Source organism: Athene cunicularia, assembly GCF_003259725.1.
Source record: "Athene cunicularia isolate RWA chromosome 1 unlocalized genomic scaffold, athCun1 chr1_part2, whole genome shotgun sequence".
NCBI lineage: Eukaryota > Metazoa > Chordata > Aves > Strigiformes > Strigidae > Athene > Athene cunicularia.
Genome location: NW_020799092.1, coordinates 21,453,834 through 21,480,749, shown reverse-complemented (window position 1 = coordinate 21,480,749; position 26,916 = coordinate 21,453,834). Strand labels below are relative to the sequence as shown.

Below are 26,916 nucleotides of genomic sequence, written 5' to 3'. Positions count from 1 at the left end.
CCGCGGCCGCCCCCGCCTCGCTGGCAGGCCGGAGCGCACCCGCCCGCCACCCCCTTCCCTGCAACTCGTGGGGGAGCTTAACACTTGCCCCCGTCGGCAGTGACGAGCCAAGGGTGGGCAGAGGCCCCCGGCAGCAAGCTCTGGTAACTATCTAGAAGCAGGTCAGCTCTTCTTCGCTGTGGAATTGAGCCTCCCGGAGCTCCCTCCATACCCGTTTAGGGGAGAGGCATCCTCAGACCCCAGTTTCTGAGGGTTGTGAGAATAACCCTTACCACCTACTCCCCCCTGCTACAGAGGAAATTCCTCCCCCGAGCAGAGGAGACAGCTCTTCCCCAGACCAGATAGTAACGGGGGAGCCTTCACAAAAGAAACCCCGTATGCCCAAGAGAGGCAGTCCCCAAGACAGAAATAAGCAGGAGCTACAGATACTTACCTAGTAATTTTATTTTTTTACGTCTGCTCAGCAGGCAGGAGAGAAAGCAAAACAAGGGAGAGAAAGTGGAGACAGAATTTAGATTTTCTGTTGCTGTTAACCACTGGAGATAAAGGTAATTTCCAATACTGACCTCATCTTTCATCCCAAGGAAGATCCCTCATCCCCTAATTCCAAGACGGTTTTCTTCAGATATCCTGTGCAAGGAGAGAAGACACACCTCCCAGTTACAGGGAAAAGAGAAGGCAGATTTCGCTGATAATATCCACAGATAGCAAGAATTTTTTCAGAGAAATAGATTTGCTGACCCTTAAAGATAAGGTGCATCTAGGGGAAAGAAGAGAGATTTACAGGTAGGGAGATTGGGGAAATTGATCTCTGAAATAATCTGACAATCAGTGGAAAGGCTGTCTCCCAGGGGAACACCCCTTTAGCAGTTAGCTTGCCAAAAGGGAGAGAGGATCTCCATCCTGGGATAAAACCAGCAGCTTTAGGGGACTGACAATCCCAAGGAGATTGTTTCAGTACTCAAGATCCTGATTTCATCTACAATCCCTTCGCCCCCAAAATATTTCCTGAAGAAGCTCTTGGATTAGCTGACAGCAACACTCTGAGGATGGGTCTCAGAGAAGGAGTGTGAAGGGCAGCACCCCAGAAACCAGCACTGAAGATAATCCATCTTCCCTCCAGAAAATCTTCCGGACAAGAGTGAGTGACCACGTTATATCACCTCTCTATTCCTAGCTGTCCTTCTCTTTTTCCTTCTGTCCTTGTTTTCCATGTCTATTCCCTCACTGTATCTGCTTTCCTTTTAATCTTTACTCTCTGTTTCTGAACCTCTCTCCAGGATTCTTTTTCTATATGTCTTTCTCCATCTCTCTCATTTAGATCCCTTATATGCTATATGGAATTGACCTGATTGTTTCCCTTACTATTTAGTTTATGGGAGACCTTAGCCCTGTTTAATTGTAATCTGCCCTTTCCCTTCTACTTTCTTTCACTGGTGTATTAATCTTAGGCTCAGCCTTTATCATCACCGGTATTAAATTAATTTCTGTCATTTAGGGGTCACTGAAAAGGGTAATACTGGCCAAAAAAGCTTTGAGGAGACAGGATCAGCGATTTGTAGTGCTGGTGTCCAAGGATGCACCCGTGGGGTTGGAGTGTCAGTTGTTCTCCGTGTGGGTCCTACTATGCTTGTAACGGTGGGAATAAAATCATTGTGCGATGCAGACCTCGCTGTGCTTGGAAGCTGAACGCACAGATCCCGGTGCTTGTACTCTGAGATATGTGTCCTAATGTACCTAGGGGCTGCGGGATGAATTCTGGAAAGAGTGCCCTTGAGAGTGGGTTCTGTGGTGCTCAGGGGCCTGGGAATGAAAATTGTGACAGTGCTGGTGGAACCTGCTCTGAAAGCCAAAAGAAGCCATACCGTTGCCACCAGTCTTCATCTGTGTTTTATGCTGTGTTCAGGGACTAGGAATGTGAATCCTAATGCTAGTGCTGTGGTGAGTGAGCCAAGCTGTCTGCTTTTTGTAAATTAGGCAGTCACAAATGAGTATTCTGACACTAACATTGTGATTTCCTGAGAAATCAAGTCTAAGGGAGACCTTGATCTCGAAGCCAAAGCAGATACCCATAGCAGAAGAATCATGCCTAAGGATATCTCACCTGAGATATTCCTGTTTCTGTTCTCCAGGGAGATAGCAGTGAGGAAATCCAAGATCAAAGGGTCCTTGGCCAGGACAGGAACTCTTCTGGAACCCATCTGGGAGCACAGTGGTTAACAAGGGAGTCCCTGAGGAAGGAACTCTACTGTGTAATTTGCTAGCAAGATCAGACAAAAGATGCCAGGTCCCTCCAAAGTGATTCCCCATTTTGGCAGAGGATTTTGACAGTTACCCATAGCCTCACAAGGTGCCTCTTTCTGAGGGAATGCTGAACCATGAAGCGTACATATGTTCTGGGGGTACTGTTAGATGCCCTCCTACCTGTTGCCCTATAGTTATGCAATCAGCCTGTTTTGAGTACAGCTGTGTGTTATCTAGCACAAGGGAAGAGATAACCGAGGCATTTTGGCCTTTGTACATTCAAGGGGGTAACTGACTTTTCATGCTCTTGAGGTTAATTTACCTTGCGCTGCCCCCTTCCTCACAGTAATGACTTGACATTTTTCAAGTGCTTTTGGCTCTGATGGATGCCTGGGCACTTTACAGAATATATATGCCAGCCTTACAAAATTCTGTTCTCCAACAACAATTATCTTTCTGTATATAAACCATTTTTTTCTTCATTATTTATGATAAAGATTCAGATTTTGTATTTGCTGCCTGAGCTTTAAATATTCGTGACAGACATAACAAGGCTGAAAGTCGTGTGCTGTAGAGTAATTGTTATTTATTTTTTAATTGCTGACAGGGCATTCAGTACTGACTTGGACACACAAAATTAAGACAATCTGTGCTCCGAAGATCTTGTAGTCTAAAACACAGCTATACAAAAGATAGGACATACTGATAAATTTAAGGAAGGGAATAATTTTTAGAGAGCATAGCTCTTCAGTGTGATCATGGCATTTACATGAAATGTTTATCACAGGTGAAAATGCAGCTTCCTCTGAGGTGGAATACTGCAGCTGTTCTGCACCATTTATTTTATACAAAAGTATCCATAAAAGAAAAAGGGAGATGATTATTTATCTTCATAAAAGTGTAAGGTACTTTATAGACACATTTAAATGAAAGTGCTACGTCTTTAAGAGTTTACATTAAGAATGTTAAACCTGAACACCTAAAATTAGACTTTAAAACCCACATTTAGGTACCTAAGTAAAGAGCCTAATTCTTGTAAATGCCCAGGAATGTAGAGCTGACTTCAACAGAACAATGAAGTCTTCAACATTTGAGTAAAGAGACACTTAGTTATAGGTATATGGGTTTGTAAATGTAAATTGGGACTTCCAGAAGTTGACTTTTTAAGTTGAAGCAGTTTGATCCTATCCTATGGGCACTCCACTCCCATCTGAGAACTAAGTGTGTGGCATTTCTCAGGTCAAGCCCTTAAGTAAAATGAAATGAGAAGGTCTAGAGAGTTATGGGAAAAGGATTACGTTACTGAAAGATCATGAGGTTATATTAACGTTTAAGTATGTGTTCTGTAAGTTCTTGGGTTTTATCTTGAAATCTGGTTCTGTAGGCAAGTTTCTAGGATAGAATAAGGAGTCAGAAAAGTTGGAATTAAATACAATAAACAGTTTGCAGAGTTTGGATATAATTTTCCAGTCTAAGATGGGGTTGTGTTGTACTTTTTTTTTTTTTTTTTTTTTTTTTACAGTTGAATGCTGGTATCTCTGGAGAAGTTTTTTTTTCTTATGCAGAGGTGCAGGTATCTTTGCTTACTGCCTTGTCCCCTAAACTTCAGCTGACCTTCGTATAGTGGGAGATTCAGTCTGCATCACAGTTTGGATCTTCGGCCTTTTATGTCAAGTATCATGAAGGAGGTATGGTTAATGGCAACTGTGATACGGACAGCTGTCCCTCAAGAGGAGGACTGAGCTGATTATCTCATTTTACACAGCTGTCCAACAGGAATTACATTTCAGTCATTAGCAACCAAAAGATGAAATGGTTTTGGACTCATTTTTCCGTTTGCTTCTCTCAACCTCGGGTAAAACTGTAACCGGTGACTTTCGCAGAGAACCCTCTGTGTTTTGTAGTGCTCCATTTGCAGGATCTCTTACTGAGTGATGCACTTGAAAAACATACTGTTTCTAGCATTTTCGGTCTGAAAGGCAACTTTGAAAAGATGAGTAGTGCCTAGTTTAATGGACCAGCTTATAATAGTATCTCCAAAATGTTTGAACTCTCCAGTTGTGTTAACTCTGAAGCCTAAGGAAAAACATTTAACCCTCTGTATTGCTGGCTGCTAAACATCATGTTATTTTAGAAAGAATATCCAGTTGAACCGCCAAGTGCTTATCTTGGTAGGAGTCACTGTTGCTACTTGCTATCTGTTCTGCTGGTTTTGTTTCCGTCTTCCTTTTGAGGGATCTTTGATGAACTTAAAAATCTGTAACATATTTCTGCCCTGTACTCATGTTTTCACTTTTTAAAGACAGTCTGTGTATGTGTGTTACTGAGAGAGAGCAAGCATGCTGCAGTATGTTTTCACAACTAATTAATTGCAAATTTTCATTTTAAGTTTGGGAATGTTTCAAAATTCAGAGACCTTGCAACAGAGTTTAGGATTGATTTAATGTTGTGTCCTGTGGTGCTTTGCCAAGATTCGGACTAGACTGTTGTTTCATCCTTCTGTCTTTGACCTGCCCCATCCTCTACCACATCCTATTATGAACCTCGGAGTTGGTGTCTTAAAGGGAGACAATGAACAGATTTTGCTAGTTCCTGACCCTTGCGAACCCTTTCCTGCATCCTGGTCTGGGCTTCCTAGTGTCGTGTCACAGTCAGGCTCCTCTCCTGCACCTTTAAGACCCAGCATGTTTCCACCCCGCCTACTTCTTTACTCTCATTTCCTCCTACACCCCACTCCTCCTCCCAGTTCTCTCTGTACTGCTCTTTGCATCGCATTTTCCATGCTGTCCCTTTGGCATTCTGTCCTGTGGTCCTATAGGCCTAAAATGCTGCTTCTCTCATCGTCAGGGAAGCATCCCTCATCTCCTCTCTAGGATTCTTCACTGGCAGGAATCCTTTCTTACTACAGCTCACAGTCCCCGCTCTTTCTTCCACACCCGCATTTTGACCTGTTCTTGGTTTGGCTTTCACTAGATTATATGCTTGTGGACACACAGTGGTTTTTGTCTGAGGTTATGTCAAGAAACCTGTTCTTTTTTACCACTGCACAATAAATAGAATTTTGTTCCTCCGAAAATAGCCAGTTCTGCTAGGCTGGGGAATGGTGCTTTGTCTCCATGATCCATCTGACTCATTCATTCTCCCACCCTCCTTTCTCTCCTGCCTCCTTCCCATCCCCAGGAATAGGTGGATTTTAGTTGGTTAGAATGAAAAGCCCTTGCGTTACATTCTCTGGTTCCTTCCAGAACTCCAGGATCTGGGTTTTGAGAATTAGGGTGAACATTCTGTGCAAGGCCCAGCACCTCATTCATCATCTTTCTAAGCTGGTCAGTTTACTTAATGTGAATTGAAGAAATTATTCCTTTCTGTGTTCCTTTCTGGCCCTTTTTTATGTATAAAAGAGACTGAATAATGAGGGAGAGGGGGAGATGACGGGTGAGAGTTTTTATACCTCAAGGAAAATATATTTGCTTTTTTGTTTTTTACAATTAGCAATTCAAATTTTGTTTATGCTCTCTGCTGTATAAAGACTGTGGCTGATTATAGCAGAAATATGTAATTACTGTTAAAAGTTCAAATCTGAATAATTGGGAAGGAATCTGAACTCTTTGTGGTCACAAATTAAAGGAGCAAAGTTTCTGAATTCTCAGTTTCCCCCCAAAAACTATTGTTAAGTAAAACCAAAACAATTCTCCCTCCTCATCAAAAACTTGCAGAGAAAAATAAACAAGCTGCTAAAATAGTTACCTCTGAAATTCCCTTTATCTCTACCTGAACCAAGCAGACAAGCGTTGAATGTAGAGAACTGGGTTTTGGGAGACCTGTGTTCTCTGCGTGGTTCTGCTACTCTTTTGCTGGCTGACCTTGGGCTGAACACTTCTCCATGCATGTCTTCCCATTTATCCTGGAATAGGTTATTGATCCTTTATAAGGGTTCCAAAGTACAAGGATGAAAAACACTTTATAAAGGCTGGCTGTTCTTCCTGCTGATTACCTTAATTACAATGTGATGCTGAACCCAAAACCTCTATATGCTCCCTTTTGTGACATTAAGAAACAGTGAAAGCACGATGCCCCAATTAATTTTTATTTCATGGAAGGAGCTGTGACTCCAAAACTGAAGGATCCTGTACCATGTCTACAGCCTGGAACTGTTTTTTAAAATTAACTCAAGTATAGATATTCTGACTCCCATGAAGCTTCTGAGATCTCTAATGACCTTTTCTTGGCCAGGTCTCAGGGTCTCTATTCCGTCTTCATCCTTCTTGGCTTCTCTGCTGTTTTTGACACTTGATCATGCCCAGTCTTGAAATCTTGTCCTCTCTTGACTTTTGTATCAGTATTTTCCTGGTTTCCCTCCTACTGTTCTAGTCATTCATTCAGTAGCTTCTGCACTAAGCTATTTACCTTCCTCCATTTATTTTTTTCGTAAGTTAGACACAAAGGCCCACCTCTGGCATACTCTCTTTGCTTTTCTTTACTTACTTCGTGCCAGTGATACTAAATTATGCAACTTGGCGTACTACCTTAACATATTTTTTGAATGATTTGCTGTAAGTTTAAGACCTCTGGGGCCAAGATGGAAGTCCAGAAAACTCCTTTTAGATTTCCCTTTGTTTCACTCTTTCCACTGTTGCAAGCCTCCACAGTGGGACCCATAACATAGGTTTTCTTTAACTCTTCTTGCTCTGCACATACAGGATAAGGACTCATTTTCTGGTTTCATGGCCTGAATCTCTCACTTCTTAGTCTCTTTGGGTAGCCCTTATTCTTTCTCCTTCATTTACCATCTTGGTCTATCTGTTCTTGCTGGCCGCTGACAAATGTGTTACCTTCTTGTCTTGTTAAAAACACGATTACTGAATCCATCCTCCTGGCGTGTTTTCTCAACATGTTGCCATCTCCTCCTTGACAAGCCTGTTCTTTGGCTATCATCCACCACATAAGGTTCCAGCTTCTTATACTCACTCTAAGGGGCCTTCACATTTATGTTTCTCCCGTATCTGTTGCTGTCTCTTACTGTATTGTCCTTTGCTCCGCCAGCAACACAAGCATGACATTGTGATTTTCCAGTTCTTGCATGAGCATCTCTTCACATTCTTTCTCAGCTGACTCATACCTTGATACATATAGGAAAATTGCCAGCCACTAGAGGCCAGACATACTGGAAACTACTTATTTGCATATTTGAAAATTATTCAAAAGGTCTAACTGATACTCAGAGATAGTTTTCTTGTTACATGTACCCCCCTCTCTCTGGCTTCTTTTGTAATGAAGGATGATTACAGAAGTAAAAAAAGATCATCTTAAGGAAAGACAGAACATCTCAGAGACTGGAAAGGTCAGGGCTGGACCAGAATATTTACTTGCAATTGCAAGGTGGCAACTGTGGCAAGTATATGTGTGGAAGAGGGGCTTCTTTCAGTGTCCGTAAGAAAACGAACAGGAGCTTTAATTTGAGGATGATACACAAAATGGAACATTTTATGAGTAGGATGCAGAAAGCCAAATACAATACTAGTGTTTTAAACCAGAAGAAACTGCTGATGGGTTTGTGTTCCTTGCTAGTGTCGTTCTGAATCCTCTTGACCTTCAAGCTTGGTACAAATCTTTACAAGTTGTGAGCCTGGTTAGGGATTGTCACGTGTTTTGTCTCCTGGAAGACATTTCAGTCAGTTTAGTTCATCTTAACAGCTAACAGAATAGTGAAAAAAGAATTATGTTAAAACAGTGGTTGAGACCTAATTTATGAGCTTCACGCAGTATTACTTGATTCTTCTGATCATTCTCCAACTCCAATTTCAGCTCCGCTTTGCTTCCAAACTCCTCTTTAACAGGCTTTTCTGCAGTGCTTTGGTAAACTTAACTCTGGGATCATCTGCTGTAGGTACATTTTGGCCACGTGGTATACAACTAATCTGCACTTTATATCTATTTCCTTATTTTCTATGAATTCAGTACAGAGTTCTTGCTAGTGCTTGATACCCATTTCCACAAGTGGGACGGAATGGGTTGTGGCTTGTTTCAGCAACTATTGCAGAGTTCATATTGACTAATCTATTTTCAGTGGTTCAGCCTTTGGTGAACAGGTTCTGACCACTTGCAGTCAGATTTTCATTTTCACTATGCCTGGCTGGCATTCATTTAGCCCTGGGAGCTCTCTTACATAGAAGCTTTGTAGTATTACTGTTAATAAACTGCAAGGTTAACAGTCATTTTTCACTGATAGACCCATTTTTTAATGGGAATAAGAATATAGTTTTCATTTATAAGTGCATGTTGCATTCTTTTAACCTGGGTTTCAGTACCTATCTTTGCAACGATGTGAAGATCTTCTAAGCAAGATATTCTACATGCTGATCTACTTCTGATACTGTCTCTAATTTCAGAGACAATCTGGGTATCATATCAGTGTTTGCATATCCTGTACTGAAGGTTTACTACTGGATGTGATTCTCATAGGCAGCTAAAATTGAAATCCCTCTCTTCAACCTGGGTGCTCCCACAAGGCTGGGGAAAATACCTTCTCTTAGATACAGTTTCTCTACCACAGACTTCCTGGTTTCCAAGGGAATATTTCATTCCAGGTACGTGTTCATAAATTTGAATTATTCCAAAAACAATACCCAGTACCTTTCTGAATGTAAGAGTAATTGTTCTGTTAATATTCTTAAAGCAAATGCCAAAGATTTCTCTTGCCTGCCTTGGCATATGTTTAGAATTACAGCTCCTGCTTCCCATGGTAAAATATTGTATAGTGGTACTGAGGGTGGAGGGATGCTGTGGAGACATTTCTGCTGTGGTGATGTATTTTCATTGTGCTTCTTCAAAGTGCTTGGTTTACTTTTTACTTCAAATCTGTTATTGGGAGGGTTGTCATGGGACATTTGGCTTATTATTAGAATAAATCTTTTATAGTAGTCTTATTATGAAGAAAATAATTTTCAGTTCAAAAGTATTTTAGGCATACCAGTATTCTCAGTATCATTTGTTATTTCTTTTGACAGGTGTTACGTATTCCTCACTTTCATTTACGCAGCACCATAAGTAAGCAAACTAATCTTAACTTTGAACACGTATTTTCAGACTGTCTGAGGGGTCTCTGCAATGTTTGTATAGTACTTCTCAGTGCATTTTTGCTTCTTGTTTATATAGCAGACAACAAAAATACTTGATTAGTTGGTCTTATTAAAATCTGGCAAGGCACTAGCTATCCTTGATCTTTGCCTTTTATGCCTCTAAAGATATTGTATCCCTTGACATGAGAATATTTTAGACTTTGGCTATAATGCCATCTGTTGATAAGTTTAAGCAAGCAGGTCAGGTTTTGTAAACTATACCCTTTTGTCAGTTTTGTACAAAACTAGTACATAATTGCTTTTGGAATTGGATCCTGATGCACTTCCAACATGGGGGTTTTGGTGACTTTATAGTTCCCACAAGAGTTCATGCTTCATTAGTACCAAGAATGCATGTACAGTCAGGGCCGTTCATTCACAAAATATAAAATTATACTCTGTTTGTGCACTTTTCACAAAATGGAGGGAATCAAAAGGTCCTGTGTTAAAATGTGCTATTATGATATTGATGTGATTAGTAACTTATGAAAACAAATTTGTTTTGTTTTTTATTTTACCTCAAGACAATATGAACCTTATGTTGTTGAGATTTCTGTCTGTTAGGAAGACCATATCTGTACAACAATTTAATTCTAATAAAACAATTAGTCCAGTGATTTATATTAAGCCATACAAGGTCTAAAAGTTTTCTTCTTCTAACTCTGATTTTTTCAGTACCATCTTAGTGTGTTGTGTTGTAACTTTTAGCAAATTTCCAGTTCAGGATGCCATAATTACTGTACCACCAGTGTTCTTTTACATAAAATAGCATTGAATATCCAAAGCTATTCTGTCTTGCATGCTGAGTAGTTTTGAGCAGTGGTACAGAGTCAGACCACTGTGCAGTGGACAGGCCCAGACTGTGACAGTTCATATTTGTATAGGTGATGCCATGCTGTGTGCTCTTAGATGCTAGTAACTTCCTTTAGTTTAATTCTTTTTTCCTTTTGGTTCATGACTAGTAAGAACTGTGTGCCCCCTATTACCACATCTGCAAACCTATAGTTTATTGGGAAAACGGGTTTTCGGCTTGTTCTGGTGCTCACAAAGAAGGGAAACATAGTTTTAGGGTATGATGATTTCTCTTACCTTTTGCCCCAGGGACCAGTTTTCCTCCTTTCATATAGCACTGCAGGCAGAATCAAACTGCAGTGCTTTTCTTTTGCTGATACACTGATATGACACCTACCCCTCCTTCCAGGTTAAGTTTCATTTTATGAACAATACCCAGCAGCCTCTCTCTTCCTTCTGGATTTGTTTCCAGAAACACAAACATTTCCTGAAGGCTTCTTACAAGTAATTACCAAAATGATGGATAACTATTTCAGACTGTGCAGGTAATCAGTATTCTTTCTTCCAATTTCTGACGTGAAACACATATCTCTCAGCGAGAATGTTTGCTTAGAGAAGATAAGATTTTTAAGTGTTTTGTTCCTTCCCTCTTAGTTCACACCTCCTTATTTTTGAGGGAAAGCACATGTCTTAAAACAGCAAATTTATCTTCGTGCCAGAGTTAACAAAATAGATTCTTTTTCCCTTTCTGTATTGGCATAAGAATACAGGTTTCTTGCACGTATAATTGACACAAGTATATCAAAATTGCCTTTTCCCATCAAAGTAGATAGAATGTGTCAATTTTTCCATGCATGTGGTATTATGTGTTACTTTTCTTCTTTACTTTTTGAGGCAGTTTCCTCTAATTGGCATTGCACTCATCTTTCTGTTTCAGAAGGTTGGCAGTCAAATGGTTCTTTTTTGCCGGTTTGTTGGGTTTGAGGTTTTTTTGTTGGTTAAATACCTTGGAAGCTAGGTGTATCTCTGAGGATATTAGATGGATATTGTTAGTTAGATCACTGGATCTGTGTTTCAGGCACCTAAATAGAAGTGGTCTTATTTTTATAGGTGTTCTACAGCAAAGTCTCTCATTGCTTGGTAGTCTGTTGTGTGTTTCTTCCTTCTCAAAGTTCATGTTGAGAAACCTAAGTTGAGTTTCCTTTGAATGTTTTGCCAGTAGTGTTTCACTGGATTGGAATAGCAGCAAATAACGTATCAGCGAAAGTAAATATAATAAAGTAAATGTAGATAATTATTCTAGAACATGCATCTTCTGTAGGCTGTGCACAGCATGGGTTCATTCATTGTATGACTCTGCTTCAGTCCTCACTGATTCTGACTGGCCAGCCTCTGAGTATGTTTTAGGCTACAGATGTTTATTAACGATTCAGTATGACGCTTAGAGTGCTGCTCCCCACATTTCATACATTTTTCAGTCCTGATATATAAGTAGCAGTGATCTTGGATAAGGTCTGACTGGCTTAGAGCAAGCATTTGCAAAATAGCAGGGCAGGCAAAGTACAGATTTCTTCACTCCAGCAGCAGGGATAGTACTGTCTGATAGACAGAAGGCTGGCTTGCATTTTCAGCCTGAGGTCTGATTTGCTAGTTGCAAATACTCAAAGTAAGGCAGTAGCTTTCCTGGAAGGCTGTAGTGAAGTATTACTAGGTATTCAATGCTAGGATTTTAAAAGGTATTCAATGCTAGGATTTTATTTAATGATTTTTTTTTTTTTTTTTTTTTTTTTTTTTTTTTTTTTGGTAGGAATATGACAGATTCTCATCTGTTTAATTGTAGTTTTGGATCAGAGCTTGGCTGTCATTTCTGCATCTCTCTGACCTGTCTTGACTTGGGGTTGTACTGGAACTAGTTAGTACTTGAGAAATTAAGACTCTGCAGTCAATTTCCAGCTGTTGATGGTGGTTATGACTTGGCTACCTTATCCTTGGTTTTTAAAGTCAGCCAAATACATAAACAGATACCATTTACTGTGTAAAGTGGGAGATTATGAATTCCGGTCTTCGACTTTCTTTTTACTTCTTCGACGTTAATTCTGGTTTGCTAATATGGTAGGATATTTTTTTTTTTTAACTCTTGATTTCAGTTCAATGTGTTTGTTAGTCCTTAGTATCTTTTTTTTTTTTTTTTTTTAATTTATTTATTTGAGTGGGATCATAAGAGAAGAGTTTGAAAGATTTGCCAGGCAGTAAACTGGGAAGGGAAAGTTGGAAGAATCATCAGCTGCTCTGGTTTGGCTGCAGTCTTGTTTTATCGTACCATTAAGTAGTATCAAGCTGGTGTACTGCTTGGATCAGGTGAATCAGATACACAGCATAAATTATAGCAAGTATTACTGTTATAGTAAGTATTCTTTCAAATAATTTAGTAGCCCAATACACCAAATTATTTTTGCACTGACAGTGTTCTGGAATTGCTACCTTACCTAAGGTTTGGCTGCCTGATTATTACAGATCCCATATCACCAGGATACAGACTTATAAATCCAGTAACATGATAAAGTTTAAACTTGGAAAAAATTCTTATTCCACTGCTTTGAAACTTCCTATGTGATTACTATTGGGTCCAAGTCTTCACTTTGTGTCCTAAATTACTGTGTAGCCTATATGTTCTTAAAGATCTGCTGTATTTTACTGAAAGGTAGTTGTTTCAGTACTGGGTGATTAGTGCATATGTATACACAGAATTATTTTATTTAAGATTTTGGGTTGGTGGTTTTGTTTGTTTTTTGTTGGGTTTTTTTTTTTATCAAAAGATTTTTATTATCCAGGGAATGAAAATATTGAGACTCTTAGTGTGAGTGTAATGTGACCCAATTCTAACCTTGCTTGTCTCCCAGACAAGTGTATTTTACACAAATACATAACACGCCCATCAACCTTATATTTTACTTCATAGCCAGTCATCCCAAATGCTCTACTGACATAACCTGGGCAAATCTGAAGCTCTGTGAAAACTGCAGTGTTTTGTTCCGCTTCTTGAATTTCTGATGTTTCAGATTGGTGTCTTAATCTGCCATACAGGCTTTTATAACCTAATTTTCTTGATTTCTGTGCTTGTCTTAAAGGAAAAAAATAAAAAGGTGGCTGGGAAATTTGTATTTGGTTTTGGGTTTGTATTGTTAGCACAACTGATATTTCATAGTGGTTTAACATGCACTGTGGAAATTAAAGTTTATAGGATGCACACTTACAAAATTAAGCGTTCAACTGATACTTAGTTCATTTTTGTTTTCACCCAGGTTGAATGCTACTTTTGGTGAGGGCTGAACCTGTAAAGTTACCATGCAAATGTAGCAGTGTTTCAGTTACATGGATACCTCAGCAGTCTGTCCATCCCCTCTGGATAGAAACACCTTGTTGCTTTTTCCTTGTATAATTCAGGAAGGAATAGTGCTGGGGTTTTGGGGTTTTTTGTTTGTTTGTTTTTGTATTTAAATTTAAAATGTTTGAGATTAGATCAATCCAGCCAAAAAGCTCTATATTCAATAAACAACGACTTGAGGAGGGTGGATGATGGAAAGCTTTTTGCAGCTCTGATCGTCTAGTTGGCTGTGTAGCGAGCAGTCATCGCTATCATATGTGATAGTGTGGCAGATGAGTAGATAGATAAGTTAGTAGCAGTTGGGCTTTTCCTTTCCTCCACAGGCAGAAAAATGTTTCCACTCGCTACAGATGCTGTAGTGCTACAATTTTACTTTTCAGCCTGTGCGTGCAATAAGCGTGAGTGGTATGTTAGCTGTGCAGTTTGGAGGTATTTTCTGAGCACAGGGCTTTCGACCACTGCTTGTGGTGGTTGAGGAATGGATGGATGGATTTTGTGGGGGTATTGTGTAGGTGTTTGAGCCTTAAGAGGTGTGATGAGCACATGCATGAAAATGAAAGGTTTAGTGCATACAAACGTGTGGAGTGTAGGCTCTTAAGTGCTTTTGTGCTGTGAGAGCACTTCAGTGCAGAAGTGCACGGTATAATGCATATGGTTGTGGGGGAAGAACGGGGAGCTTCTGTGTCAAAATGCAGAGTGCATCTGTCTCTGGATCTGTGCATCCACACTGTGTTATTGTCAAATACCTATTTTTAGAATGAGTATCTAATTGGTATTCATGCAGATGGGTGTCTCCCTGTCTCATCTGATCCACTCATCTGAGTGATGCACTTGGTGGGAGGTGTCTGCTGATGAATCTTTCCTGAGCAGTGTGTTCATGTTGGTCTGTTCTCTTACATGTATACATGTGTTTAATTTGTTACATGCTTGTGTATGTAAATATGTACATGTGTGTTTGCACATTTACCTTTTGTATGTGCTAGCATGCTCAAAGATAGTATCATCTAATCCTCTAAAAAAATAATTTCAAAAATGAGAGACACAGAACTTGCAGCCTTTCAAGATATGAGTCTTCACATTATGCAAAGAATAAACGCAGAGCACTGCAGGTTGTGGCCATGGAAACTTAGCCACCTCAGTCCAGACTTCAAGGGATTGCTCCTAGTATAGTGATGCAGCCAATTATGAGTAAGAATGATGATCTTTCTGCTGCCTTGACTACTACAAAAGACAGCATACAAGTTTGGGTGCTAAGTGTATAAGTTCATACAAGTTCATGCTGCTAAATATTTTCTTGATATAATTGTTAAGTAGAAAACCCTGGGTACAAGTGCTAGTCATGTTGGACAGGTGTGTTTTATTTTCATGAGAGGAAATATATAATATTTATGAGAGGAAAGATCCTGAGTCTGTTTCCACCCTGTGGCAAACTTGTCGTGTGACTTTGGACAAGTAAGTTCGTCTTGTGTCTCAGATTTGGGGAAAATACTTGCCTGTTACATTGTGAATTAAGCAAGATTTAATTCAATAAAATATGTATATTTGTGAAAAATGGGTTATGGCAGGCAAAGCTTTAACTATTATGAGCTTAATATAGTCTGTTCCACTTCGACATGGTAGATGTAATTATCTATATATAGTATTATGCATGATCTTGGTGTTTTAAAATGAGATATGTAATCCTAGCTCTAAGGAATAGGATTCATTATAATGTCACCTGTTACAAAAAGAGAGGCTAGGCCTTAGAGAGAATTTTCCCCAAATTAAGACAGTCACCGTCCTGACTTTTCCAGATGATCTAATTAAATTGTGGTTTGTATACGGCATGAAGGAGTATTCCCTTTTAGCTATAATTTTCCTCTTACCTGACAACAGTAAACCTAGTGGATAGCAGGAAGGGTCCCAAGGTTTTATTGCTTACATAGTAAAGGAGTGAATGTGAAACAGCTGCTGAAAAGGCTCCACTTCTTTGGATAGATCTTAGCGCTTTACCTGGGAGCAGCTGTGATGCTCTGGGTGAGACTGTTCTAGCAATGTTACCATCAGCACTGTCCCAGCCACTATCAGCAAGGATGATCCTCCCAGAGACACAGTCATAGGCCTTTTTGGGTGATTCTGACTAGCTGTGAGTCCCGTATGTGAAGTAGGGTGATCATCACAGAGGTATTTGTGGTAGGGGGAGAAGCAAAGGAGGAATGCAAATGGATGTTTCTGTTCTTAGGGTTCACCTTGTTTATGTCTCAGGAGTTCCCTTTCTACTCCTTTCTCCTCACAGATACTCCTGCTTCCAGCATCATGGCCTCTGACCTGGAAAGCAGCCTCACTTCTATAGACTGGCTCCCACAGCTTACTTTAAGGGCTACTATTGAAAAATTAGGGGGTTCCTCACAAGCAGGACCTCCAGGAGCTGCCCGAAAGTGTCCCCCAGGCTCACCAACAGATCCCAATGCCACCCTGAGCAAGGATGAGGCTGCAGTGCACCAAGATGGGAAGCCACGTTACAGCTATGCCACTTTGATCACATATGCCATCAACTCATCACCTGCCAAGAAGATGACACTTAGTGAGATCTACCGTTGGATCTGTGACAACTTTCCCTACTACAAAAATGCTGGTATTGGTTGGAAGGTGAGGACTTGCATTGCTAAAGTACCTTTTTTGTCTAATTACAAGGCTTATTTTCTAAATTCTGTACAAAATGCCCTCATTGAGCAAAATAGACAGATGAGAAATTAAGTTGACCAATGGGAGAAAATACAGAGCCAGAAGTCCCATTTTCTCTCAGAAATTTTTTGTATGCATGTGGTGGCCCCTTAAGGAGGAGTGTGCAAAAAAACCAACAACAGCCAAGAGAAACAGAACAAAAACCCCCACAAAACCCACATCACTACCAACCTCTGCATCACACTGATACTGTTTTCATTGCACCTTCTGTACATGTATAGGTGATTCAGCCTCATATTATTAATCCTAATCCATCCCTCTCTTTTCTACAGTTTCTGTTCTCAGTTCCAAGTATATGTAGTGAGCTTTGTTTTTTGAGTATGCACCATCCTTCTGTTTTTCCCTTCCCGCTCCTGGGCATACTCAGAAGACTGTATTGTTTTTGCTTTAGCACTTACCTGTATCCCTTACTCTCTCATCAGAACTCTATTCGTCATAACCTCTCTCTGAATAAATGTTTTCGGAAGGTGCCTCGACCGAGAGATGATCCTGGGAAGGTAAGAAATCTGCATGCTCCTGGTCAGGCAATTTAAAACTGCAGGGAATAAGCCGGGGTTGCCCTTTCTAACTCATGGTTGGAATTTGAAACCTAAAGTGTAGGCAAAAATGGAAGCAGTAGTAAGATTTACTGCAGTGCTTTGGCTGCAGAAGCATTCACTTAAAGGGAACCTGTAAGGGGGCCTTAATGGTTTTAGCAATTACTTTTCTTATCTGTGATCTTCAGTTGACTTTAAAGATAATGGAAGGAGGAAAAAATGGGGTTGAATGTGCCTTCTTAGTTTTGTTTCTTTTTCTTGATCTTTATATGTAAAATGTGGGTCTAGTCCAGCCTGTTCTATTATGAAAGCCCATACTGGCTGCTGGTGAACAGCAGGACTATGTTGTGACATCATGGGTTTAGTGGAGGCAAGATCCATGGAAGTGAGAGCAGAACTCCTGCCTGTTTAGACTGCAAAACATTCGGTGTTGGGAAAAGATAACACCATCAGATAGGTCAAATCTATAGAAATAATTTACAAGTAAAACTCAAAAATTTAGAAATTTGTTGGCTAAGTAAGGGCTAATAAAGCTCTGTTAGTATATATAGATTGTAAAGGCGAATTGCTGGCAAAACTAAGACTTGGCATGCAGATATTATTACTGTTAAAAAAACCAAACAAGCAAAGGGAGATGGTGGGGACAAGAAGCTATGTATTTTCACAGAAAGATTGTCTCTTCCCCCCCATCCTAAAGTTACCAGAAAGGGCCATTTGCTCAGGCTGTTTGATTTTCAGGTTATATTTAAAGGACTAAGTGGTGCTCAGTTGGTGTCTATAAATGGAAGTAGTATATCTTTGAAGATCACTGCTCAAAAATACCATTGATTATATGGCTCATTCCAGGAAATCCTAACTGACTTCAGTGTATATGTTTGCAGGTGTTCACTGGCACGTTGGGCTGGGCTTACAATGAAAACTTGTCCTGTGCTTGTCACTGATAATCCAGATTTCAATTGGAGGTTGAAATGAGATAATCACACTCTAGAGTTCTCTTCTACTTATTCAGAAAACAACCAACACAATTATAGACTGCTTTATGTTGAAAGGGACCTCTGGAGGTCAACGTGCACCCCCATCCTCCTCCCAGATAGGGACAATTAGATTGGGTTGTTGAGCTCTTTGTTGAGTTTTGAATACCTCCAAAGATGGAGATACCACAACTGGGCTCTTGTTCCAGTGCTGCACCACCATCATTATAAAGATTTTTTTCTGTATATCTGATTGTAATTTCTCTTGCTCTAACTTGTGTTTGTTTGCCTCTTGTTCATTTTTGAGAAGAGTTTAATTCTGTCATATTTATAGTCTCCTTACACAGTTGAAGACAGTGGTTAGATCCCCTGAACCTTCTCTTGTCCAGGCTAAACAGATCTCTGTGTGTACTGCTTGTCCATCATGTGTTTTAGTTCTTAACCATCATGGTGGCCCCTCTTTGGATGCATTCTAGTATGCCAGTGTCAGTCTTGCACTGGGAACCCCCCAGATGGGCACAGTACTCAAAGTGGAGTCTCACAAGTATGGAAAGAGAGCAATCCTTCTCGCTGTCTCTGCCCAGTCTGAACATTGAATTGGTTCTCGTCAGTCAATAACGAAGTCAGGTTGTGAGGAAGGTACTGAAGGGGGTGTGCAGCCCTAAAGAGTTGGCCTAGCTTGGAACAAAACATCCTTTACTCTTCTTGGTGTCCTGTCTTGGAGTGAGGGAAATTTAGAGCATTCTGCCTTCCACCAGTAGCATTGTACCTCATTGTTCAGCCCGATGCAAGAGAGGAATCTCTTTCCAACACCCAAGTTGTCTGATGTTCTGGAGGGTGGTCCTTGTGGTCCTAATGTTTAGTTGGTGCTGCATTCTTTGGGTCAGTGACCGCCTGCTTCAGGAAGCTCTCTGTTTTAATCATGCACTCACCAATGGTCTTCTTTCCAGGGCTCTTATTGGACAATAGATACGTGTCCGGATATATCTCGCAAGAGGCGGCATCCTCCAGATGATGACGTGAGTGTTGTTCTTTCCGGACAGCATGGAGCAGGAGGGGGAATGCCCTTCTTGTTTCAAGAAGTCCTTCCAGTACCAGACCATGGTATTGTTTTGGGGGCAGGGTGTACAGATGGGGAGACAAAGGCTAGGACTGAATGAACTAGCATGTATGTCCTGCTGATTGGCTGTTGCTGCTGTTCAGTAGCAAAGTTAATCTTGTTTAAAGTCCTTTATCCTGACTCTTCAGTGACTAAGGCCCAGTCCTCCTCTTTTCTAAACCGTGAACTTCTACAGCGGGGGAGCTGGCTTCCCATCTGCAGTTTCACTTCTCCATCTGTTTTTGATTTCTGCTCCTTTCCTTTCCTCTTTCTTCCCCATCCACAGATACCACAAGACTCCCCAGAGCAAGAGGCAAGTAAAAGCCCCCGAGGGGCTGTTCCGGTCAGCACAGAAGCCTCTTTGCCACCTGAGGCCACCCCTCAGCTGTCACTCCAGAGCACCACCCCTATTGCCAACTACAGCCAGGTGAGCAGAGGGGGAGAGGATAGAAGCTTTATGGTGGGGGAAAAGGAGAGGGGCAGGAGTGTGTGAATGGAAAAGTGAGAAAATAAGGATGAAGTGAATTTTAACGAAGGGCTGGGTGGGGATAAGGGCAAAGGTATATAATGGTATTGGGTAGCTGAAGAAAAGGCTGGAGCCAGTGTGCTGCAGAGGGAGGGTGGTGGTTGATTTTCCTCAAGGAAAATGGCGTTTGGGGAGATTTGCTGGGAGATGAGCTAAGCAGTATGGGATATCAGTGCATGTTCTAGCTGTACCTAGTCTCTGGATCCCTGTCTCAAGTTACAAAGCTTAGTACAAGCTAAAGGCCTTACTTCTGCCTTCCTTAGCAGGGTGCAGGTCCTGTGGATGTTGCCTCTACTGTAGCAGGGGGGCAGGGCCGTGAAGGGGCTGATGTGCCACCCCCGCTGTACAGTGCCAACCATGACTTCAAGTTCTCCTACTCCGAGATCAACTTCCAGGATCTTAGCTGGTCCTTCCGAAATCTCTACAAATCCATGCTGGAGAAATCATCTTCTTCTCAGCACGGTGAGTAACTGTATGCGTCATGTGGGGTGGGCAGGTATCTGCCCACACAGTCTTGTCCACTGATCTATCCTTGGTATCTCTCAGATCTTTCCTCGTTTAGGAGCCTGTGCAAACAGACTTTCCTTCTTTGGCATGCTGTAATTAGTTCTGCCAGGAGCAGATAAGAAATCTGCATGTCCTTTATCTATTGCTCCCCCTAGTTCTCTCAGAATAAAGAGGATAATGATTTTAAAATACCTTGTGTTGACATAAAATCAAATACTAAAATGGCAGAAGCTTAGGGAAATGAAGCCCTGAAGAAAAGCATGTCGGAGAAGTGTTCACAATGTCAGGCTAGAAACCATGAGAGGGAGGGGATTGCTGCATGTGGAGTTTCTTCAAATGGAGAGTGGAAAGTCGTCATCGCTCAGATCTGTTAAAACTAGGATTGTACAAGGCCTCTGAGAATTGAGTTTTTGTGGATTGGGATCGTGCAAGAGGGAGCCGACAGCTCCATTCATAGCTTGAATTTCTGGGGCTGAGGAAGCAGCCAGCAGAGGGCACAGTGGTTGTAGGGATGCGATGGGATGAGGTGTCCATGGAAAAAACACTTCAGAAAAATCTTCAGTTGTTTCCCCCGCTTAAACACTCTTCTAAATATTAGTCGGGTGTAAAAAGCAATGTATTATTAGATGAGTCTCTCACCTATGCTGTCAATTATTAGATGAGCCTCTCACCTATGCAGGCAGAGTTTGCTACTCTAGGAGGAGCCTCCTGAACTTGTAGCTTCAGTGAAATAAAAATTTATTACTTTTACTGCTTTCGTCATGCTGGCACTTGAGATTCCTAGTAGGAGCCTGTTGTGTGAGGTGGTACAGAATGAGCAAGCTACAAAAGCATAGAGAAGAACCTTGACTCAGTGTGTGTGTCTGTAAAACCTTAGCAGCAGCCTGTTTTTTTTCCCCCAAGTCTTCAGCTGTAAGCTAGTCTAGGAAAACTTGCAGGTTTTGAGGAAATTTTGTGGGCAACTTTTGAGTCAGGATGGCAGTATTCATCCTTTAACCCCATTGCAGTAGTAGGATATTCTGAGGGTTGACTTTGGATCTAGTAAAAAACTGAGGCTTGCTTGCAGATGGTCACGTAAAGGCACTTAAAGTAAGAAACGGGTAGCTCGGGTTAGTGACAGGTAATACCCTTCACTGTGATTTTTCCTGGAGATTCCACATCATGAGGGGAGAATTAGCTGGGGGAGCAGACAGATATGCTGAGCTCCCGATGTGGGGAAGAACGGAGAACACCTGATATTTCTGCCTGTAGGGGACGCCTGAAATACAAGAGGATAGAAATGACACACCCAATGAGTCAGGAGGAATGAAAGCAATAAAGGAGCTCTCATGTGTGCATTGTGTTCTGTGTACAAAAGCAGTAGAATGTGTGACCTGTGATGATCTGTGTGAGAAAAATTGTGAAGGTTACCAACCAAGCTGCTTGTAAAATGGGAAATGAAGGGAGCTTTTGGAAACAAGAAGTCAGATTTATCAAGTTTTCTGTTTTGTAAATGTTTTGTTGTTGTAAGTTTGCTTAATGGTCATTTCTAGGAAAACAGCATGTGCATGACGTTTCAGGAGACCATGGGTTACTTTGGAAAGTATAGAAAAAACCCAAGGCGGAGTTTAAGAGCCTAACTCTGTACCAGAAGTTTAAATCCTGATGGGGCTTTGTTGTAGAGCCTTTTGTTTTGAACAGAATTTGGAGCACAGTGAGGGCATAACCGGGAAGGTGATAATTGTTGGCAGCCTGTAGAGGGCACTCTGAAAGCTTCATAAATAGCAGGATGAGCAGTGCGAAATTAGAGATGGATAATTTAAGTGGAGGTCTGGTCCAGGCAGCTCTTAAAGCTCCCTGCTCTTTCTTTCACTTGGCAGGTTTCTCTTCTCTCCTTGGTGACATGCAGCCCTCCAACCACAACTACTACATGTACCAGCAGCAGCAGCAGCAAGGCCCCTCCTCAGTGGGTGCTGCTCCCCCACTTCACACTCCAACCCCGGAGGGTTGCCCATCCCAAGGGGGAAAGCAGCAGGGTGGTGAAGGTTATGGCCCTCCACCAGTGATGTCCATGCACCCACCCCCAATGCAGCATGGAGGCTACCACCAGCATCAACAACATCACCCACACTCCCACCCACAGCAGCAGCCACATCAGCACCAGCAGCAGCAGCAGTCACAGGCTTCAATCAACAATGCTGGCTTTGGTGAGTCAGGGGCGATGGAAAGAACAGTGGGGGAAAAGGGAGCAGTGAGGAGCCCCCAGGCAGAAATCCCACAAGAGTTTTTTGTAAATAGTGCCTATGTTTTGTGGGAAAAGGGTGAAAAGCCAGTTATGATTGAAATCTGAAAGGAAAATTGCTTCCTTACTGAAGGAAGAGAAGATACATTCACACTCGGTTTGGGTTTAGAGATGCAGGATAAAGTCAGGAGCTAAATGAAAAAGGAGGCACCGTCCCCGGTCTTCCAAGACAGAACGGATTTCTGGCCACTGTAGCATCAGGCTCTTCGGTGAAGAGGGGCTCATCATTTTATATTAAGGGCTGGAGGGAAAGGGCGGCCTGTATTGGAATAATCTTCTCCCCATTTCATTCCAGCGTTTCCCCCTGATTGGTGCTCCAACATTGATTCCCTGAAGGAAAGCTTCAAGATGGTAAACCGGCTGAACTGGTCTAGCATTGAGCACTCCCAATTCTCAGGTCAGTGTTGGCCTAGTGACCAGGCCTAGTGACTCAGTGACTAGGGCTGTAGTCTAGAATATGTGAGTGCTGTGCCCAGATCTCTTTTTCAATGTTACTGTGTCAAGTCCACGGATTTCTCAGTGACTCAACTCCTCTATTTGTAAAATGAGGTGTCCTACTTCACGGGTTCTGCTAAAGACCCTGAAGCACTTGAACGCTGCAGGAATTTGGGGCAGGGGGGATGAATTCATAAAAGTATGTCAGAAAGCTAACTGAGATTTTTCCCTCCTACTCTTCCCTCCCCTACCTGAGTCAGTGAGACAGTATCCTAGCTATGGAGCTCTCCAGGAGTTCGATGACAGATTTGAAGCGTTGAAGTTGGGTTTGTGGGGAGAAGTTAGGATTTAGGGGTAGAAGGCAGAAAGCCCTTTGCAGGGAGGACCACAGTGTGAATGCTGGCTTTGACATTGTCCTCTGTCCCCTGCAGAGTTGATGGAGAGTCTGCGCCAGGCTGAGCGGAAGAACTGGACGCTGGATCAACACCATATTGCCAACCTCTGTGACTCCCTTAATCACTTTCTTACCCAGACTGGTCAGCTCCCTCATCTGGTTGGCCCACAGCAGCCCCCCCGAATCTCTGATTCTTGTGCCCTGAACAGTGGCAAGCAGGAGCAGTCCATGAACCAAGGTAATGAGGAGGGAGACTAAAATGATGTGTAAATGAAGGCCCAATTCTGTGAACTACTTACAGCCTTGCCAGGCAATGTAGCACTGAGCAACTCAGGGCTAGGCTGTCAGAGCTGTTCATACAACTCACCTTCCTCTGGCTTTAAAGAATTATCATGTCCTATGTCTATGGCCTAGACAGACCGTTATTATGTTTTGCATACCATGGACAGGCAACCTCTCCAGGCAGCAATACATTTAAAAGGCAAACCCATAAAGGGAGAAGGGGGTGGTGTGTTTGTAGGTGACCAACAGAAAGGAATTGCAAGGTAGAGAGACTCCTATTCCACATGACAGGGGCTGTAGGAGCTGTGAAGAAGGAAGCTCTTACACCCATGTTGGAGAAATACTGACTGGATAAAGAGTAGGAGGATGCACTCTGCGGAGAGCACAGAGGATATCATGGTCTTGACAGAAGTGTGATGGTGTGTGTCATCTAGTACTGAACTGAATGAGTGATATTGAGCCAGCCGGTGGTGTTTCTGGATGAAAATTTTCTTCTTTTACAATGATACAGAAACTTCTGCTGGTTCCAAGAACAAGATCCCTGACCAAGCTATAGTTAGGACACAACAGCTGAACATCTCCTCAGTATCCCTTGGGTCTGAGTGAGTTGCTCTGTGGCTGAGCTGCCACCCAGTCAGGGCCAAGACAGCTGAGCAGAACGTTAACAGGGCTCTTTTTATTCCTTTCACAGTGAACTCCTATGGTCAGCCCCAGCCTCCCCATCTCTTCTCCGGGCCATCTCCTATGTACCAGATTTCCACCCAGGACTCTCCAGGATATAATCGCCCAGGTAAGGGGTGACATTAAGACATACTATACCACTGAACGTTAAAGAACTGGTTCCCAAGCCCTTTGTGCATTTCTCCCAATGCATTTACTAATCAAACGGAGCACTGAGGGTAGAGAGGGAGCCTGGTTTGCAAGGGACCCACCACAGCTCTGGCAACGTTTAGGGTTTCAGTGGCCTGATATCTTTCACTTCACATAAATAGTCTTCTAGCTGAGCCTCACCCTCAGTTGGTTGCTTGAAGGCAACTTTACTTGAGAAGCTTCTGATGATGAAGTCATTTGTGCTCTATCAGAATCAGCTGTAAGGAAAGTTAAGGAGACTGAAACTTAACCTCTGTAGAAGCTGCTGTGGCGAGTTTCACAGCAGACCACCTACAGACATTGGTAGGTGCTGTCTGATGGAGAAATCCATGCCAGTAGCGTTTTTGCTTGTTAAACTGTTGGAATGGAGAAGGCCCAAATTGCTTATGCTTTCTTTTGCACAAGGGCCCACTGTAAAAAAGCGTGGTGTTTTTTATTCTAACTGTTCTCTTTCCTTTCTCTTCTTTTTTTCTTGTTTTTGGCTCAGCTCACCATCTGGTCCCTCGGCCTCCAGGGCCTCCTCCAGGCGCCAACGAGGAAATCCCCGATGATTTCGACTGGGACTTGATCACCTAGCGAGTTACAGACTTGATAGAGCCCGTCCTTTGTGAAGGACGCGGGTGGGGAGGGGGACATGGGGTCAATGGTGCCAGCACCACCCTCCCCAGCCTCCCTGCCTTGCCTGTATATAGATATATATTCTCTATCTCCGCCAGAGAAGCCACCGCAAGATGCTGCCGAAGATAATCCTTCCTTGCGTCCTGTTTTATCTTCTTTTTCTTCTTTTGTTTATTATTATTATTGTTATTATTATTATTATTACCAATAATTGAGCACAGCCCTCCCCCTCCTCTGGTGGCCTCAGACGCATCAGATTGGCTCTTTCATGTTGCGTAGCGCCCTGTGGGGGGCGGAAAGATGGGTCCTTGGTGCCATGAAAAGACCTCGGAAGGCTGAATCCTCGAGTGCATCTTTCTCTGCCTCCGTCAATTTTTGCGTTTAACAATCCCTCTTTCCCTTCAAGGTGGCCGGTGAATCTGTTGTATTGGCTACTGGAGTGAGAGAGCCTAATGGACCCTGGGAGCCTGTAGTTATGTTGTTCCGTAAATGTTGTAAAGGTCAGGGGGCTGAAGGGACACTGGAGGGGTGATCTTAGCTCTGTGAACTTTCTCGCACCGGCAGGAAAAGCAAAAAAAGAAGTTCCCAAGTACAAAGAGAGGGTAATCCCTGAGGTAGGGAGAGCTGAGCTGTGAGGGTAGACCTGAGTTTGGAGAAAGGAGAATGTGGCAGAGATGGTATTTCAGCAGAGGTTTCGGAATGCAGTGCCATCTGTGAGGACTGAGAGGGATTTTGAGGGAATCCTGACCTATTTTCTACACTGCCTTTTGCAGTCTCCAGGTGAAGCCTACATACCCATCAGGCAAAAGAAGCAGTCAGGGGTGTCACATGTGATTCAGCAAATTCTATTCCCTAGAGCTTTTAATTCTACCCCCCACCCCTTCCAGCCCTTCTTCAAAATATGTAGTTGAGGTCCTTGCATATGTAAATTTGGAAATTTTCTCCCTTCAGTATTTGTTCAGTTGCATTTGGCTTTCCACCCCTCGTATTTCGTTGGAGACTGTCCTTGCCTGCGGTTTGAGAAGTGCCAGCAACAGGAGTCTTGTTGCGTTGGTGCAAGTTCTCCGTCAGTGGTTCCCACTTTGGGAATGGGCTAATGGTGGGAAGAGGAAGCTGCTGCTCGGTGTGGAGGTGCATTAGGGGACTTCTGGACCCTCTGGTCACGCAACCGGGAGGCCCTCACACAGTGTTTTTTCTAAGAGGTGCATTAGAAGAGAGAGGATGAAGTGGAGCAGATTTTTAAACCGAACAGCCAAAGAGTGTAGTATAAAAGGGAGGAGGGTGGGTCAGACCCCTTGCAGTTCAGCTGGGGAGATGATGGAATCTAGGGTACATCTGAAGGATGAGTTTTGTCAGCACTTGCAAATCAGGAAGGTGGAAAAGGTGCAGGAGCAGGAGTGAGTGTTGAGATGCCTCCTCCCCAAAGCTGTGTCCTGTGTTCCCCTTTTTTCTGGTATGACTCTGTTCTGTCAGACCTCTTGTTTCTTCTTAATATTTTGTAAAGCCTCCCCTCAGCACTTACTCCCCGTTTACCAGTGAAGGGAACCAAGATGGAAATCAAACATCATGGCCGCTTGACAGACCTGGGACAGGGGAGCAATAACGCCTACTCTGACTGCAGGAAGGTGGGGAACTAGCATTGCTTTTTAAATTTGCTGTAGGGATAAACCAATTGGATCTTTTTTTTTTTTTTTTTTTTTCTTTTTTAAGTGTGTGTTTTGGGGGGAGTTCATCATTGAGTGTTTCCAAGAGAAATGAGGAATCCCAGACAACTTCAGCATGGAGTCAGCTGTTATCTCTGCTGCCTCAGGATGGGACTGATACAGCTTGGAAGCGTGTGTGATGGGTTTCTGTGGAAAGTGGCACCAGAGACAACCACAAGAGACAACTTCTGGTAGGTGCCAGTTAGCGCTTTGCAGAGGATGTTACTGAGAGCAGGCTCTGTGGAAGTCTGAAAACACCACCGGAAGAAAACCAAACCAAGATGGCTCCTTCTGCGTATCCAAGTGCTCCTCATTTGCATATTTGCCTCATTTGCGTATTAAGTTGCGCCTCATTTGCGTATGTAAATACATGCCGGTCAGTGTGCAAATTATCCTCGTTCCTCTGCCCCTGAAATAAATGTGCGTTGTTA

General features: G+C 42.4%; 1 protein-coding gene across 3 annotated transcripts; it reads left to right on the top strand.

Moving 5' to 3' along the window:
- The first annotated feature begins 6 nt into the window (after nucleotides 1-6).
- On the top strand, nucleotides 7-26,458 carry FOXJ2 (forkhead box J2). Of its 3 annotated transcripts, none has more exons than XM_026868170.1 (11): nucleotides 7-1,141; nucleotides 15,815-16,167; nucleotides 16,686-16,760; nucleotides 18,721-18,789; nucleotides 19,156-19,296; nucleotides 19,662-19,857; nucleotides 21,762-22,088; nucleotides 22,479-22,580; nucleotides 23,050-23,250; nucleotides 23,986-24,084; nucleotides 24,652-26,458. In XM_026868170.1, the coding sequence occupies exons 2-11, from the start codon at nucleotides 15,835-15,837 to the stop codon at nucleotides 24,738-24,740; spliced, it is 1,632 nt and encodes a 543-aa protein (XP_026723971.1). In that variant the 5' UTR covers nucleotides 7-1,141; nucleotides 15,815-15,834; the 3' UTR covers nucleotides 24,741-26,458. The 3 variants fall into 3 exon arrangements, with proteins under 3 accessions (XP_026723971.1, XP_026723969.1, XP_026723970.1); XM_026868168.1 differs by having other exon boundaries at nucleotides 19,659-19,857; XM_026868169.1 differs by having other exon boundaries at nucleotides 7-1,145; nucleotides 19,659-19,857.
- The last annotated feature ends 458 nt before the right edge of the window (nucleotides 26,459-26,916 follow it).